Source organism: Bombus pyrosoma, linkage group LG8 (assembly GCF_014825855.1).
Source record: "Bombus pyrosoma isolate SC7728 linkage group LG8, ASM1482585v1, whole genome shotgun sequence".
Taxonomy (NCBI): domain Eukaryota; kingdom Metazoa; phylum Arthropoda; class Insecta; order Hymenoptera; family Apidae; genus Bombus; species Bombus pyrosoma.
This window is the reverse complement of record NC_057777.1, coordinates 2,752,711-2,770,455: the sequence shown is the minus strand read 5'-3', so window position 1 is coordinate 2,770,455 and position 17,745 is coordinate 2,752,711. Positions and strand designations below refer to the sequence as shown.

At 31.0% G+C, this 17,745-nt stretch overlaps 3 protein-coding genes across 6 annotated transcripts; 2 read left to right on the top strand and 1 right to left on the bottom strand.

The window, feature by feature from the left end:
- The first annotated feature begins 36 nt into the window (after window positions 1–36).
- On the top strand, window positions 37–4,282 carry LOC122570201. 3 transcript variants are annotated; one of them, XM_043732226.1, is made up of 5 exons: window positions 37–457; window positions 551–793; window positions 910–1,869; window positions 1,968–2,105; window positions 2,175–4,282. In XM_043732226.1, the coding sequence occupies exons 1-5, from the start codon at window positions 58–60 to the stop codon at window positions 3,077–3,079; spliced, it is 2,646 nt and encodes an 881-aa protein (XP_043588161.1). In that variant the 5' UTR covers window positions 37–57; the 3' UTR covers window positions 3,080–4,282. The 3 variants fall into 3 exon arrangements, with proteins under 3 accessions (XP_043588161.1, XP_043588160.1, XP_043588159.1); XM_043732225.1 differs by having other exon boundaries at window positions 539–793; XM_043732224.1 differs by having other exon boundaries at window positions 536–793.
- LOC122570213 (trimeric intracellular cation channel type 1B.1) lies at window positions 4,200–8,204 on the bottom strand. The gene is made up of 8 exons (XM_043732256.1): window positions 7,848–8,204; window positions 6,405–6,561; window positions 6,070–6,165; window positions 5,903–5,991; window positions 5,741–5,828; window positions 5,545–5,665; window positions 5,294–5,451; window positions 4,200–5,170 (listed from the first exon to the last, which is right to left on the bottom strand). The coding sequence occupies exons 1-7, from the start codon at window positions 7,966–7,968 to the stop codon at window positions 5,296–5,298; spliced, it is 828 nt and encodes a 275-aa protein (XP_043588191.1). The 5' UTR covers window positions 7,969–8,204; the 3' UTR covers window positions 4,200–5,170; window positions 5,294–5,295.
- Window positions 8,205–8,641: 437 nt separating this feature from the next.
- Window positions 8,642–15,986, top strand: LOC122570202 (endoplasmic reticulum metallopeptidase 1-like). Of its 2 annotated transcripts, none has more exons than XM_043732228.1 (15): window positions 8,642–9,970; window positions 10,181–10,313; window positions 10,388–10,934; window positions 11,016–11,143; window positions 11,225–11,356; window positions 11,429–11,549; window positions 11,625–11,930; window positions 12,012–12,241; window positions 12,317–12,497; window positions 12,570–12,754; window positions 12,840–12,995; window positions 13,071–13,276; window positions 13,363–13,475; window positions 13,544–13,719; window positions 13,820–15,986. In XM_043732228.1, the coding sequence occupies exons 2-15, from the start codon at window positions 10,311–10,313 to the stop codon at window positions 13,982–13,984; spliced, it is 2,649 nt and encodes an 882-aa protein (XP_043588163.1). In that variant the 5' UTR covers window positions 8,642–9,970; window positions 10,181–10,310; the 3' UTR covers window positions 13,985–15,986. The 2 variants fall into 2 exon arrangements, with proteins under 2 accessions (XP_043588163.1, XP_043588162.1); XM_043732227.1 differs by having other exon boundaries at window positions 10,156–10,313.
- The last annotated feature ends 1,759 nt before the right edge of the window (window positions 15,987–17,745 follow it).

Below are 17,745 nucleotides of genomic sequence, written 5' to 3'. Positions count from 1 at the left end.
CTACAATCTCAGAAACAATATAAATCACCATTCTCCTGGTACAACGTAGTAGCAGGCATGTTGGCGAAGGTGATTGATGATGAAGAAAGGCAGAGCGGTCAACTTCATGAACAAGAAATGACTTCTGCTGTTAGATCCTTGAGCAGTGATAGTATAAAAACTTCACAGGAAAGAAAAAGAGTGAGCCTTGCAGCAAAATTTGTGGAAATTCACCCATGTAATAATGCCACCAGCGGTCGGATGATTTCAAAGAGGAGCAAATCACAAGAAAACCTATCTTGTCTGGATAGGAAACGTAATTCAACGGGGGAAACGATAACAAAAGAAAAAAGGGAGAAAAGAGTAAAATATGTTCCTTGCCCATCCTTTAGACCAAAGAAAAATGATTCGAGGGATCATGAAATAGATGAACTTTTGTACTACAAACCCACCAGAGATGTAGAATCTCAAGAGATAGGTAAAAAATTTGTTCGAAAAATAACTTTGAGAAGAAATATGATAGAGTACGAATAGTTTAATTTTTTTTAACTTTAAGAAGAATATCTTGCAGCTGTTCCAAATACTTCCATGGATACCAGATTTAACCGTGATTTTCCTTTAACGAAAGAAAACGGTAACAGTTATGAATTACCATTTTTAAAATGTCCACTGTGTGGTTGGGAAGATGTGAAACATGAGCAAATTGATTGTAACAAAAACGAGAGAAGAAATTATATTTCTTGTTCGGAATACAATAAAAATCTTTCTAATGGATACAGTCCGTGTGCCGGATGTGACAGAGTCACGCGTGATAGTATGTAAAAAATCAATTTTTATTATAGAGAAATATCTGTTTGAAATTTGGATGAAATCCTAAAATTTGGATGCATGTGCAGATACCAACTTAAATTTATTGTCTGTTTTATTCAGATTTACTTTTCCGATCCATGGGAATTACTGATCTATCAGAATATTTAAAAAAGTATGTGAGCAACTCCGAGGATTTGGAATTTCTACAGACATTATCAAGACATGCATCTTTTGCATCTTTGATTACAAGACATCCATCTGTTGTAACTTTAATAACAGGACTCTCTGCAAGGACATCAATTACTTCAGCCGTGAAACCTATTCAGATTACGAAGAAATGTGCTCATACAGAAGTAGAGCAAAGCGAAGATCCAAAAAAGGTTTTAAAAAATAATATTCCAGCATCCATATCAGTTCAAACGCAAGTTCTACAGGTGGACCCTGTAGTAACTGGTAAATTACAGTTGGGTACCATAGAAGCTTCTACTCAACTAGTTCTGGCAGATCCGGATAAACATTCAAAAGCAATTGAATTCGTACCAAAAGATGTTTCTCGAGATACGAAGAAGGAACAAGGTACAGAATCAGAACCACTTGCAATTGAAACGCGATTTTCTATTGGAAGGAAAAAACGTGAAATAGGTGTCAACGCAATGGATTCTTTTGACAAAGCGGTACAAAATACAGTTTGTATATCAATTCAAACTACAGATGAAATTGACCAAAAAGGAAAAGAGCAAGATAAATATTATAAGACTGATACGATAGAGATGAAGGAAGTAGCAATAAATGTGGTAGATCAAGCTTCGAAAGGAATACAGAGTAGCATCTGTGTATCACGAGGAAATTTAGCCTACCGTATGTCTTTTGAAAAGATGGTAGAATTTGGTACTACCATGTCCTTGCATCAAGTGCGTAGCGTCGGCTGCGTGACAGCAGAAAAGATCAAAGAATTCAAATCGAACTTCGTACAATGCGTTTCTAAAGAAAAATTTCCTTTGGCTCGATCCAAGTCTGATGATTCTGTGAAACGTTGTGCTCGGCGAGATACGGAATTGAAACATTTTGTGGAAAAAGGAAGTAAGCATTTTAATTGGTACTGCTTTGCAGCTTAGCAAAATATAATGCAATACTATGCATATAAAACACTAATTTTACAAAATTGTTTTAATTAATAGCACAAGAATTTGAGGATTCATGTACAACAGATACGTGTCCATTGAATATACTACATCTTAGTAGAGATCCCGTCATGCTCTCAGTTTTACAACAACTTCTGCAGAAAATATTATTTATACACGAGCAAAAAATGCAAGGTATAAAATTAAACAGATCCTTATTAATTTATGTATCAATTTTCATAATTTAACGAGGTTTAATTTCAGACAAATATAAATATCGCTTAAAAGAAAATTGTTTCATTGACATGGACAAAATGGTGACAGCAATTAAAGAATATATAATGATGCTAGAGCCAAGTGTTATTAGAGATGATGTGAAAGAATTTCATGAGAAGGTTGATAAAAAGTCATCTTTCACAGAAGTTCGAAGACGACCAAGTTTGAAGGAAATTGGCACGTTTACCATGTGTAATGATAAATTAACCATGACTGAAGAAGATATTTTCGAATTAATATTGCAATCCACATTCATGAAAATGGATAAAAGACAAGGAACCATGGAAGACAGTATATTGCTATTGGAGAAAATGAAGAGGAAATATCCAATGATAGACAAAGAAGTTTGTACTCATTTGAATTGTAAAGATGTTGGTATCAGTGGATCGTTAATGCAGCTGTGCAATCGCGACATAGAAGTTCAAGGTGATACTCGATTGTTCAAGGACTCTGTATGTGTCGCAAAGTATGAAGATATAACAGAAAGAATAAGCGTAGGTACCCAGAAACGAGATCCGATACTGGTTCGAGTGATCAAGTGCAATGAAAGTCAGGCGGTAGTAAGGTCGGATAAAGAAACGTTAACTATGAAAAAGGACGTACATTTTGAAAAGAAATGTATAAGCAAGCGAGTAGAAACATGCGGTCGGTCGACTTGCATTCCGTCCACTGTTTGTAAAACAACAAACGAAGCCAATTTAAAATCTACTCTTCGTAAAGAGCGCGAAAATGAAATGATCGATAGTTATGACATATGCGATATAAATTGTAAAGGAAAAATATCTTATGACTGGACTGATGTAACAAATGATATACTTTCAAATGTTACTAATTCGAAAATTCCGATATGCATGAGACCACTACAAAAATATACATACGCTAGAAGCAAATAATTAAACATTAGGATTAATATAACATAAAATACATAAATAAATCTTGTAATAAAAAGATATGGAAGATTATTTGGGAAATAAGTATGATCTTAAAATGACTTTGATCTCATATTAACTTTTCCTTTTGTATATTGTTATATTTTTTAAATCTATTATTGTATCATTTTTTTATTCTTTAAAATTGTATCTTTAAAAATATCTTCTTTATATCAGCATATAGAAACAGTTGTTACCATAATTAAAGATCGCTTTAAACGATCGTTCTTTATTTTTTAAGTGAAATCCATTCGTAATAGTGACTTAGTTGAAAAATGGATTTCTGACTACATTTATTTCAAGAAAATTTTTAATGTTACCCAAAATCTCTATCCTTTATTAAATGCTGGCACAATATCTGACGAAATGGAAGGGAAAATAAATGATTTCTGCACGAAAAAATGGAGAGATCATTCCCGGCATCTGCACTATTTATTTAAATGTCATCGTGTGTGGTTAGACAAAGAAATAAATATTCAAGATATTTTAACTAAGGGAGGGAGTAAGGAAAATACTAACAAAGATTTGATAAATAGACTTTTACTTACCTCGGATCATCTAATAAAGGATTAAGTTTTAGGAACACTGTACATTATATGTATTTTTTGATCTTTGTACTGAATGCTTATTCGAATACTGTACTATGGAATGTGAAAACGTGGCCTACAAATGCGCGAACGTGGACTGCGAACGTGGTCTGCGAACGTGGACTGCGAACGTGGACTGCGAACGTAGTCTGCGAACGCACGTACCTGATCTGCGAACGTGGCGAATATGATTTGCAAACGTAGTCAGCGAATTTTGATTTTTGTCCCAATTTCTCATTCAAATGTCGCACTGTATTGCACCTCGAAAAACCGTTATTAAACAATTGCCGTTTGTTAATCGTATTGGGGTATCGACTAGAATTTGTCAACCCTTATTTGTTATAAATTATGACAAGCAATGGTATATTTTTCATGTTTTTCTACAATTGGAGATACATAATAAGGGCTCAGAAGACTTGGGTTGGGAAGCAATCTTGTTGCCTCTAAACCCTTGCGTATTAAAAAGGTTGGAAAGACGATAAGTCGACAGAAGGGTATAGAAGAACAAACTTCATTTTATTACATGAAAATGTATAACGTTCTGTCAATTGGAATATTATATGAAAATTATGTTATTTAATTTCCATAGCAAATTATATTCATATCGTTGAGTCCAAGGCAAACGCTTGATACATGTGTGTATGGTAGGTAAGTATCAATTGTCAGTATCTAATTATAATAAAATAGTATAAAAGAGTTATAATTTTCCTCGTTGATATATTTACGTTATGTATAGATGATTTCATTTGTTATCCGTTTTATTATCAGAAGTCTTATTGTTCTAATATGCATTAAAATTATCTTAACGTTTAAATTCGATAACCTGAGTATATTTCTTCGTGATAAATATCGTACGACAGATTGATAATTATTCATTCACACAAAATACATATACCAAAATTAGGATATTTTGAATTGAACATTACTAACAATATGTCTCAATATGCACTTAAAAATTGCACTTCACCCTATAAAATGACGTACCAACAATTTTTTTCTAATTCAATCGTTAAAACATTGTGTGAAATCCTGTATATATAGATTATTAAAAAATCAACAACAAATACGTCTTTAGCCTTCGCGTAAAGATTTTATCGATTTTAAGTACAATTCTCATATATTTTATAAAACATAACGAATTTACTTGTTACGTAATGTTATTCATATAAAATTGTCTAATTAATTATGGAGAGGCAATTATGTTGGCAAGTTGTTGTCAACAGAGATAATACTGTTGGTATTCATAACGGCGGAAGCCATACTCTCCAATATATATCACTTGTCATTATTAAAATATGTATACTAATAAATTATTGTACTTCCAATATTTAATGATTTGTCCATGATCATGCATCACATCGTTAACATGCGAGTATGGTCTGACTAGTTTAAATTGATTCCATGCATTGATTTTTAGCATATCAATGCTAATATATTAACGTTCGTGTTGGGAGAATTTTATGCGTACCTATCGAAAAAGAAAAAAGAAGAAATGAATATTATACATCGCAAACTCGAAAATTGAATTACATAGCAGTAAAATTACATGTACGTAGTATTATCTAATATTATGTAAATGAAGTTTACAAACATTTAGTCCTTTCTCTTGGCATCCGCTTTCTCATCTTTAGCTTGGCCTCGTCCCAACAATTTGGCTAACCAATCGCAAATTCCTCCGAGGAACAACGCAGAGAATAGATTTTCAAAAGGTACGAACGGATCATGAATTCCAAGCAAAATGGACGATAGCTGAAATAATATTAATAACAATTAGCACTTAATAACAAACAAGATTAGCAAAGATTAGCTTTCATTTAAGAAAGAGTACAAAATTCCTGTTACCTTGAAATACACGAAGAAAATAACGATACCAAAGTAAACTAACGCGTGAGGAGCCGAGATGAGATCAGTCTTTTTATCAAGGACGAAAATAATGGATGCAACCATTGATGCTTTCGTAGGGCTAAAAAGTAAAATATTACGTATTACTCATTTCAGTTTTAATCTATAAAAAAATAGAAAGAAAATGTAAATGTACAAGCTAGGTTGCATAAATTCCATAGCAGTTGGAGTCCATACTCCTCGTATAAGGCGTTCAAAAAGTTTTGTAAAACCTGCACCATTTCCTAAAACAAATTAAATAAATTAATTTTGTATTTCAATACACTTTTACTTTTATTTTTCAGATATTAAAAGTTACCTTTGAGTGTTCCAATTAACACCATGATAAGATATGCATTTGGGTAAAGTTTTCCTGCATGAGATACTCCATCATATACCTTTTTACACCTGTAAGTTATGGCAAAATAATATAAACATAACAGAATAAGGTAAAAAACAAATATCTGCTTGTTATTATGTACTCACCTATATATTTCCTTCATAGTAGCACATACTATCTTTACTGGTAAAAACTTGGCAATTTTATATCCAATATCAAATGGTGTATAAAATATCATATACCTGTGCAATAATTAGATAATAATATACCTTATTAAATTTTATGGGAGATGTCATATTATTTGTTTTGTAAACAATTGTGTTTTTCTTGTACTTGTACTTTGTGCCAAAGTGTAAGTGCAACAAAGACACAATTGAGATCTGAAGATTGGAATCTAGCTTGAAGCTATGGAAAGATATCCATTAAAGAATTCATTAAATTATTAATAGAGATTTATAGTTTTTAATTTAATGATACTGACCAAACAATAGTTGCTACTACCACTTGTGGTGTATTTTTCAAAGGTGCAATAATCGGCTCTCCTAAAAGACCATTGCATAGCATACCACTTGCAAACACTACCAACATTGTTGAAAGCCAACATGAAAGAGGATGTTTCCGAGAAAATGCTTGAGCACCTATTCAATAGAATTGTGATAGTATGAAGTTATGAAAAATAATGAAAGCTACAGTTGAAACAGTCTGATAAATTAGTGGTACAACATTTTTCAAAGATTTTTAAATATTTATTAATTAGTAACATGTAAAGTAACATTTAATTTAATTTAGAAAGACACATCCAAGATATGATAAATTTCCTGTTTTCTAATACACCATAAAATATCAAAGGGGCACGTTCTTTCAAGTAGGTCACTTGGAATCCTTACAAGTATATTATATTACATGTATTTGTGCAGATATAATGCCAGTCTACTATAAATATGAAAATAATGTTTTTTGGTATATTTTTAACACTCTGATAAGTATAAAATTAAATTACATAAAAGTTTATTTAAAAAAATACGAAAATAGTTAAGAAATACATTTCACAATAAAATTTATTTTTCATATGATTTTAGATACCATAACTACTACCAAGGAATATAAAAGATACAGAAATTCTTTGAGTCATTGTTCAAAGATTGCTGCTTCATGGTTCATTGCATAAGAAAGTCATTGATACAAAAAGTTTTACTGCTATATCTGGGAACATTCTTACACAATAAGCTTTCATATATTTAGGAAATATTTACAATACAATTGTCTATTTTCCATATTTATTTATAATAAGTTATTCACATAACTTTAAGAAACACAAAAAATGATAAGAAATCAAAATTGAGGCCAAAGGTTTGAAAAAACTTGGCGTGCCCACAAGGGTATATACTGAAATAGATTAGCTAGGTAAATTCAGTGAATGTCATAAAATAGGATTATTCTAATTATGCCGCATACCATGTGAGAATAATTTTTTCTCTCTTTGAACATTTTTCATACATTTGTTTTGGACAATATTATTAAAAGAGGAAGTTGTATTAATGTTCTTATTCTATTTTTATAATATTAATAATATCAAATATGTTTAGTAACAAAATTGTATTTTTATGTCAAAGAAATTAATAATTCCATAGCATTAAACTTACAGAAAGATAATAAGACTTTACTTTAACACTTAGAATAAAATAATCCAATTGTTATGAATAAAAAAAGAATCTCTTAGCTTAAGTATTATTAAATAAGATTAAGGGAGAACTAATTTATTAATAATAAAATAAGTGAAAAATAATATAATAAATAAAGCGGGAAGTGAGTTAAACAAGAATAATGAAGAAAAATGGTTGGGAGCGAAATACAATCTTAGAAATGGTATAAGCTGGTTCTGAGCAGATTAAATTTAGAATTGGTCGGGTAGGCTTGGGCTTACCGGATCCCAAATCTTCTCTGACGTGTAAAGCACAGAGTACGCTGTGTGCGATATCAAAGTACGGGAACATTTTCAACTTAATGACCTGATTGGCCATGTCCAGGAATGCTTCGGGATCCATTTTCAATCGATTTTGCAGCCGCCTCAGGGATAAACTTTTCGTTCACGTAAAACTGTGTCTATCGGCGTTCAACGATCCTCGAGTTTGAAACAAAGTCACGAGCGCCCGCGAACGACGCTAGCTATGCGCCGTCTGCTAGACTTGGTCGTCTGCTAGACTTGATCGTCTGCTAGTTATGGAATCGGTCCCTACCATTAGAACCTTATCGCCGAACGAACAAATTTCATGGCCTCTTTAAAACTCCTTCCTACAGATGGCAGTAAACGATTGCATTTGTATCTATTTTTTTTATCACGTCTGGCTTTTGAATGAATTTTAATCCTTCATAATGGTTGGGTTAAATATACGACACGTTAAATACAACTTCAAACTTAGACTTTCACACGTTTAAGTGAAACATTTTGAAAAATTTCATTAAAATATTTTCAGATATTCAATTTAATCTCTTGTTAATTTTTTTACTATTCTTCATGTTTATATTCTTAAAGATATCTACTTATCAAATCTTATACTTTAGTTATGAATGTGAACTATACAAGAGTAATAATCTAGATATAATAAAATATAGATATATTGAATAATAAAGTCAAATATATAAACACATATATTTTAATATCTACTGAAATATAATTTTTATTTCTAACATATAGACTCGAAGGATACAACAAAATTAAAATTACAAAATTAGATGTTATAAAAGATTATAGAAATTTCCTATTTTTTGACTGTATTTAAAAGTTACAAAATGCAGTAAGAAAAATCAGTACTTAACGAGAGCTACTAAATTTTTAAACGAATTTTATAGCGACAATTTTCAGTTTAAATGTATAACAGCTCCAACAATTTTTATAAATTATCAAATTTAAATAAATTATCGCGATCTATGTTATGTTTTTATCTTCTTTGTGTAGACAAAATTCGTACCTTTCGCTTTTTTCTGATTTAACTATATTTATATTCAGTGAAAAACAATGAATGCTTTTAAAATCTGGTTATGTTAACCAATTTCATTAATTCCTTCTCCTTTTTTGTCATCTACTTTCTATTTTTAAACTTTATAATATCTAAGAAAATTGCAAATAAATTATTTGCAACTTCGTAATCGGTAATGAGATAATTAACATCAGTTAACATACAAGAAAGACTTCTCAGAACTGATGACTGACATTGTCCACATATCTGTCCGAGTATTTATGTTTTACGAAGCATCTTGAAGGTATACGCTACGTGAAAGTATTCCATATATGTATGTACAAAAGCGTAGAATAATGAACAAAACATGATAGCAGTTCATGGAGGAGTCTGCATCATCTACGAATCGAAGAGATTTTTGTAAATATACAATGTTGTAGTAGCAGCAGAATCAATTCTTTCCAAAACAGCAAACGTACTGTATTAATTTGCAATCGGAGATTAGCCGAGCATATTAGCTTAGTAAGATGATTTTTGCATTTCTCACACACACACACACACATATATATACATACGTTCTTTGTTTCGAAAGTTATTGTATAATTATGTAACATCGTAATTTTCTTTTTACATAACTGAGTAGTATCAAGAGTAAAAGTTATGCACGCGATGGAAATACAGCATCTTTCATTCATAAAAATGTACTACTCCGCTACTTTATTTGAGTGTTTTATTGCTCTTTAGGACGTCCTTTCTAGATTTAGAATTTTATCATGGTAGATAGATACTCTGTTTACGCTAACTTTTCCGCAATGCTATATTCAGATATATATAGGCCCGATACTCGTGTTAGCAAGTATCGAGTAACCTACCTAACGATCACTTACACAAATCTTTATACAAAAAATATGATATGGCTATCTAATCTCAGTGGCACATGAATACGTGTGGCTGTAACGTGTATAAAAAATATGTTTTAATTGACTGATAATAATGGTCCACGATAGACCAACGTTGAATTATGAAAAAACGGACCTAAAGTAACTGACGAGTTGCGACGTTTTAATCAGAAATACAGGCACAACGATAGGTAGGGATGATTCTTATTTCAGTACTGCATTTATTATAATAATTTTGCATGTAAAATCGTAGCAGTAATATTATTACTTAAAATTGTTACGGAGAATACGATTATCACGTTTGATTGAAGTAATAAAAAGAAACATTAATAAAATTCTGTATGTTTTCTGTTTGTTTCATACGAAATATTAAAAGACATCAGAAATTTTATTTGTACTAGACGCACTTCGTTATTTGGTCAATGCGTCGAACGGAGTTGAACGGAGTCGTCGAACACCGTAGCCTTTTGTCTCTGATCAAATTTTAATTCAAAGGTTTAATTATTTTTCAAAGTGCCTTAAACACAGACAATGGTAAGATTATTTTTGTTCCTTTTGATCAGTATGTTTTTCATTTTCTTCTTTGCACTGATAATGCTACCTTTCAGAGAGACGGAGTGAGATTGCGTCAACATGTCTCTAAAAGAACTATTAGTGATGTGGTATACCAGGATAAGGTTTCTTCAAAAAAGAAAGAAGTGCTGCCAAATGAAACTCAACATTTACTCTTTCTGTTTACCTTCTATCTTTTCGTATCCATTATCATTATCACGTTTGAGAAGAAATTACCTGAGCCATTAATGACAGATAAAGAAGGTCTATATCCAGGAAGATTTATAGCAGAAAGAGCACATAATCATCTTCTAAATATCACATATATTGGGCCACGAATTGTTGGAAGTTACGAGAATGAAGTATTAGCAATTAAATATTTAACAAACATTATCAATAATATAGTCAAAGATGCCAATGAGAACCATAAGATTCTAGTCAATGTAACCAAGCATAGTGGAGCTTTTCCTTTAAAATTTCTGGATGGAATGACTAATGTATACAGAAATGTACAAAATGTCATTGTTAAGATTGGTCCTCATAGACCTACCAAGAGCAGTTTATTAATAAATTGTCATTTTGATACCTTCCCAGAAAGTCCTGGTAATAATTGATGGGAACACCCATGCACACTTAACTTAATGATTATTAATGATTAAATGTTAATATAGCTTTCTATTTTAGGTGGTTCTGACGATGGAGCTGGTTGTGCTGTGATGTTAGAAATTTTACGTGTGATTTCTCATAGTCCAAAGTTGTTTAAGCATAATGTTATATTTTTGTTTAATGGTGCTGAAGAGAACTTATTACAGGTACATTAATTGTGTCTAATATTGATAACACATTAAATTTACTTTATTTTTTGAAAGATACTAATTGCTTAAATTATACAGGCTTCTCATGGCTTTATAACGCAACACCCTTGGGCTAAGGAGGTTAGAGCTTTTATAAATTTAGAAGCTTGTGGTGCAGGCGGTCGTGAATTATTATTTCAGGCTGGACCTAATAGCTCCTGGATGCTTCAGGTACTGTTGAATAATGAATTAACCTATTTTTATTATTATAGATATTATAATGTATGTTTATTTCTTTTGTAGATATATGCTAAATCTGTTCCTTATCCCTACGCATCATCCTTAGCTCAAGAAATATTTGAAAGTGGTATTGTACCTGGAGATACTGATTTTCGAATATTTAGAGACTTTGGGAACGTTTCTGGTATTTATTCTGCACTATCTATTTTAATATTATACGTTTGTTTTTAGAAAGAATACTATTTTTAAAAATTCCTAGGTCTTGATTTTGCTTGGGCAACCAATGGTTATGTGTATCATACTAAGTTTGATAATATTCATCAAATACCATTGGGGTCTTTACAAAGGACTGGAGATAATATACTTGCTTTATTACAAGGGATAGTATTAGATAATTATTTATCCGAGGTACCACTTCAAGATCACACAGGAAATCCTGTGTTCTTTGATTTTTTAGGTACATTTGTAGTCAGATGGCCACAGTATGCGTCAAGTACAATTAATATTATCAGTATAATTGCCGGTATATATTCAATATATCTAAACATGCAAAATGCTCGACGAGGTATCTATATCATATTAAATTAAATTTATTACTATAGAATAAAAAATATAATTAAATGTTTTTATTTTTATTTTTATTTAGATGTAAAAAAATCAGTATATTTAAAGCATTTACTATTATGTACCGGAGCAATAATCGTTTCATGGTTAGTATCTATACTTTCATGTACATTAATCGCCCTCATTCTTACTAAACTTGGGAAAGTTATGAGTTGGTATGCAAGGCCAGCATGGTTGTTTTTCTTATATGTGGTTCCAACTATCTTTGTGTCAATGACGTTTTTCTTATTTATTGGGTCACGTCAAAAGAAGGCAAGTTTATAGTAACATACAACAATGCTTTACTGTATAAATCGTTAACTGATATTTTGACTTGATATTTTATAGGAAGTTAAATCTGCGTGGATCTTATATCAAATATACTGTGATTCGTATTCTATAATATGGATGTCTGTTCTCTTCTATTGTGTTATATTGGAGATACGGTCTGGCTTTATACCATTACATTGGGTTGTATTTCCTACTCTTGGAAATATACTTCGATGTAATTTCTTTAACAAGTGGAGAGGTATAATCTTAATATTGTGGAGCAATAATATGATGAAATTAAATATATTAATTTAATTGGTTTTACATGTAGGTTGGAAATGGCTGTTTTATTATTTAATAACAATGTGTCTACCTTATATACAATCGTTCTACTTAGTAATTGGAGCTCTTTATCTTTTTATACCCATAATGGGACGATCTGGTAGCAGTATAAATTCAGAAGTTGTTATGGCTAATATGTTATGCATTCTCTTTTCCTTATTACTCAGTTTCACGGTAAATTATTGAAATTATTATTAAAACAAAAGCTTTAGGAAAAGTCTGTAAGGACATAATTTAATAACTAATATTTTGTGTTTAGTTGCCATTTGTACTTTTAATAAAAAATGCAGAGAGAATCCTGAGTGTGTTAGTGGGAATATTTTTAATAACTATAGGTGTATTAATTTTGACTCCACTTGGTTTTCCTTATAGTGGTGATTTGTCATCATTGGCACCAGAACGATTTATGATTGCGGTATTGAATGAAATTTTTACAATTCTGTTACTTGGAAAGTAATTGTATAATATTAAATAAATATTCAATTTATAGCATACACAAAGACAATATTACGACGTAAATGGTAATTTGCGGTACACTGGAACAGGATATTGGATAGCTGATTTAGACATGAATAGTCCACATAGTGTGGAAACTATGGTACCTGAAATAGGTGCCGTAACATCAACAATGAAAGATTGTGAAAAAGAATTATATTGTGGCCTACCGTATTTTATGCCTGTTACGACATTTTTATGGTACTTGTTTAATATTAAATTTTTAAGGTTTTTAACATATTGAAAAATTTAATTAAATACATATTTAATATAAAAATTTTTTACAGGAAAACAAGCTGGATTCCAGGTCCTGCACCATTGATTAATATACCAACAAAACTTGAACTCATTTCAAAGTCGATAAAACAGAATATTGTCAGTTTTACCTTCAATGTCACAGGTAACTTCTTTATAATTATATAAATTACTAAATAATAATTAAACATTTAATTCGAAATTTACTTTCAGGTCCTGATCATATAAGTATAATTTTATCTCCATATAAAGGTGTTCATTTAGGAAAATGGTCTATTTTGGAAGGGAAGCCGTTAGAAGGACCTAAATGGAATGATAGAGAAACATACTTTATCTATTATTCTTGTGCGTCCGATTGTGTTCCTTTCACATTTTCTCTTGAATTGAATGTATGTAGAACATAAAATGTAGAGAACATAGTATGTAGAACATACTTATGATATCTACTTTACTAACGACGTTTACAATACACATGTATTTTTTATATAGGTAAATAGTATGCCCAAAACTCCATGTTTATCAATAGCATTAGGTGGCCATTTTTTACATGGTGAACACCAAACATCTTTAAGATTTAAACGATTCTTGGCACAATTTCCATCTTGGACGGTCGTCACTCCATGGACAGCTACGTATACTTCTTGGCAATTTTAATATCACGTAGAACTGATTGTTCTACTAAACATCTCTATTGAATACAATTTTGTGAGAACAGTTAAAAACAGCCTAGCAGAAACGGCACTGTACTACGTTGTATAGTTTTAGATACGTTTAAAAGATATATAATACCTAACAATGCAAATTATAAGCTTAAGGAATAGAGTAATCCTACATTATACATGCTAATTTCTTGCAGTTGCAATATAAGAAAATACATCGATCAATATTTAGGGAGAAAAAGCAAACGAAAAAAAAATGTTGAAGAATGGAACTTTTTTCATTCTATTTATATACATTTTTTACTAGTACATTATCAAATCGTCAAAAGGAATCTTCGAAGTAGATCTAAGATAAGGTAGAATGATACGAGGATTTGAAACATTTCGATTTCTTTAATTGTAGTATTCGTAGAATATTATAATAGCATATCAACTGTATGCCTTAGAATCACAGCTATATTTAATTTTTAAATGCTAGAAAAATAACAACCTTAATCTGTAAAAGCAGATAGTGGACCGAAAGAGATAGAAATATCGCGAAGCTATCGCCATATGATGATTATCTTTTTATTGCGATCTTCAGGTTAAGAATATTGTTGATTAAAACCACATGACCATATGCATTTTACGATTCTGTGTGAACAGTTTAGAAGCACAAATGCAATAATCTGCTTTATTATATATACACCGTACTAAGATATCTTTAGATTTAATTTAATATACATTTAATCTATAACATTTTGACTTTCTCACCATCGAATTTTATAGTTATTACATATGTCTTTATATATTAATTTTTTGACATCTTGTTGAGACATTTGTGTTATTATAAATGTTTGTAATGAGAACTATATCGAACTTACTCGATGGAAGATTAGGTATATTTGTTAGGATTTAACTATGTGATTTATTAATGGGTTGTAGTTAAGATGCAGTTTTGGAGGAGAGCCAATTCTTTTTATCATTTCGTTCGTGTTCCTTTACATTTGTTGTTGAAAAGAGGTTGAATTTATCTTAATTGTTATTATGTTCTATTATCAATGTATAGTAATTTGTTTTTGTATCATTAACAAATGTATGCAACAGTTGCTACAAGACATATAAATTAATTCAATTCACGTAGGATATCAAGCAGTAAACAGTTCAAAAGATTAAAACGTATATTTAATTAAGAAATATTTATTGAATTACACACGTAATTCTATTCAATTCTAAGAAAATTATGCCAATATTAGTAGCCAACCGCGTATAGACGGAAGTAAGGTCAAAGTATTAATAGAAGTTAATACGATAAACTTCAATATAATAATAGTACTTTTACACCAATTTAAAGGAGAAACATTAAAGTGCATGTACGTTTAGCTTGTTATAAAAACATTAGAAGATTTAATTTTTTACAAACTAACGTTTGACAATCTTGAATTCGATTTTAATATACATACATTGATTAAAAATTTTCTCAGACAATTGGAATGTTCCAAATTTTATTCCCATATTTCTTTTTATATTCTTTGTGATATTTCTTATGATTGACTGAATATTTAAAAAAGGTATATATAGCGTATAATTTTCGTTACTTTAAGTAATTTTATATAATTATGTAACTTTTATTGCACAAATTATTGTCAATGATTCTACTTAACAGTATTGCACAATATTAAGCACATATGTATATATAATTTTGTTACGAGAATTTACTCAGTTTACTGAGATTTTTATTATTCGAAGTATTTGCAATATTTAGGTAATTGGTTTCATTTGGTTGTCGTTGAAATAATGCAACTGGTTTGTTGTCTATTATTTCTTACTAGTCTCTGTTGTTCCCAACTTTTTTGTTTATACCTTTTCACGAATTTATGCGTTTAAATATACACATATTCCTATTTCTTTTTAATGTTCACCTTATAATCTTATATACGCGTTACTATTGTTATTTAGCGTTTCTCGATAAACGACTAAAGTTTAACACAAGAAAACAATAAAAGTGTTGACAATTAGATTCTCATGTTTATTACTTTCTCCCCGTTGCAATTAGATGTTACTTGTGATATTTATTGAATTTATCAGATAAAACACGAATTGTCTAATTGTATAATTGGTAAGGAAATTTACAACGATAACGGGAAATTTCTCGTAACTGTTAGGTCATAATATTATGGAGTTAAGTACCTATCGTTACCACTGTCCATTGATCGATCGTATCAATTTCCTGTTTCCGTGATCAACGATTACGTATGCCACCCAGGTGAATTCCATTATCTGAATGGAATCACGCATTTGACACACATTTAATTTCAAAGTTCCTCAATGCTTCAAATTCCACTCAAAATTGTCGAATTTTTACATTTTCAAATATCCGCATGTTTAGATGGATCAATTTTTAAATTTACAAATATAAAAAATTGCTAATTCTGAACTTTTCAAATATTACACAAATTTTGGAAATTTTCAAATTTTGTTGAATCTTAAAGTTCTTAAATATTTATATTTTTGGGTTGTTACGCTTTTAAATTTTCAAATATAAAAGATTTTTAACATTTTAATTTTTAGAATTTTTGAATCTTCAAACTTACGATTGAATTTCCTTCTTTATTCTAAGAAATTTAGCGCGCTTCTCCACTAAGAAAATCCGCACCTACGTGTAAATTCTAATCTGCACCCAAAAATATTTATCCTTAACGTACAAACCATCTTTTACGTTTAATTAAAAAACTATTTCAACAATTCTCTTAGAATTTCAACAATTCTATGATAAAATTCAAACCAACATCCCAATATTCCCTTTTACAAACTCCTAACTTTCCAAAAAATCAAACATGAAAAACTAACTAATCCAACGTTAAGCAATTTTAACACCCTATATACCACATCACCTTACCCTACATTAAATCACAATCAACGACATAAACGACCCTGAACTCTACCAAAGACCCAGCGACCTTGAAATCCTGCCACCTCCCAAAAACTTCTTCAAATTCTCAATTCTTCCCTTCTCTCGTTTTATCTTCGTTCTTTCCTCTTTCTCTGGTGGTTTCGTAAGAAACGTGTCAATATTGACGCACCGGCATCCTGTAAGACGAGACCGATTTCCTGGTCGAGGCGACACTGATCTGCAAACGGGTCGTGGTGTTCGACTCGCGAGCTACGAACCGTGAAAACAGCTCGATAATCGCGATGAGGTTCGTTGATTCGTCGCAACGTGTTACGAGCTACCTGTTACACTCGGCGATAAAATGCGGTTCAAAAGAAAGAAAAAAAGAAAAAAGGTAAAGGAAAAGAACGAAGGAAAAAGAGAAGAGTTATCAGTCACGGTTTCGCGATAAGCAAAAGAGCGCGATATATTGTTCAGATAAAAAGTCTCGTCGGTGCTCGTAGCTGGTCGAAACAATGCTTTTTTCCTTCGTTCGTTGCGTCGCGCTCGTGAATCGTGGTTATTTTAATGGTAATTGCCGGTTCCGCTCGTTTTCCCATCGATTCCACGGAATGTGCCAACCGATCTCGCGAGTATCACGAATTACGAACGAGATCTATCTAAAGTGTGAGACGTTTAACGGATCTTCCAATTGACCAAGGAGCAAGGTGAAATCGGTATTTTAAAGGGACTTCTTTTCCGCGAAGAAACTGGCTGGGAGCAATCTTTATTGGAAGAATGGAACTTTTGGAATTATTTGTAGAAATGGAGGTAAGGTCCGAGTTGCTTACTTCTTTTTCATCGATTTTAGTTGCTTGATTAGTAAATCGTGGCTTTTGGTTTAT

Coding starts and splice junctions, on each gene's coding strand:
- LOC122570201 (XM_043732224.1), top strand. CDS start 58: ATGTTGGCGAAGGTGATTGATGATGAAGAAAGGCAGAGCGGTCAACTT. Junction 1,870..1,967: donor ACATTTTGTGGAAAAAGGAA/GTAAGCATTTTA, acceptor TTTAATTAATAG/CACAAGAATTTGAGGATTCA. Junction 2,106..2,174: donor ACACGAGCAAAAAATGCAAG/GTATAAAATTAA, acceptor GTTTAATTTCAG/ACAAATATAAATATCGCTTA.
- LOC122570213 (XM_043732256.1), bottom strand. CDS start 7,968: ATGGATCCCGAAGCATTCCTGGACATGGCCAATCAGGTCATTAAGTTG. Junction 6,562..7,847: donor CAGAGAAGATTTGGGATCCG/GTAAGCCCAAGC, acceptor TCTATTGAATAG/GTGCTCAAGCATTTTCTCGG. Junction 6,166..6,404: donor GTAGTAGCAACTATTGTTTG/GTCAGTATCATT, acceptor ATTATTGCACAG/GTATATGATATTTTATACAC.
- LOC122570202 (XM_043732228.1), top strand. Junction 12,498..12,569: donor TTTCTTTAACAAGTGGAGAG/GTATAATCTTAA, acceptor TTTTACATGTAG/GTTGGAAATGGCTGTTTTAT. Junction 13,476..13,543: donor TTTTACCTTCAATGTCACAG/GTAACTTCTTTA, acceptor ATTTACTTTCAG/GTCCTGATCATATAAGTATA.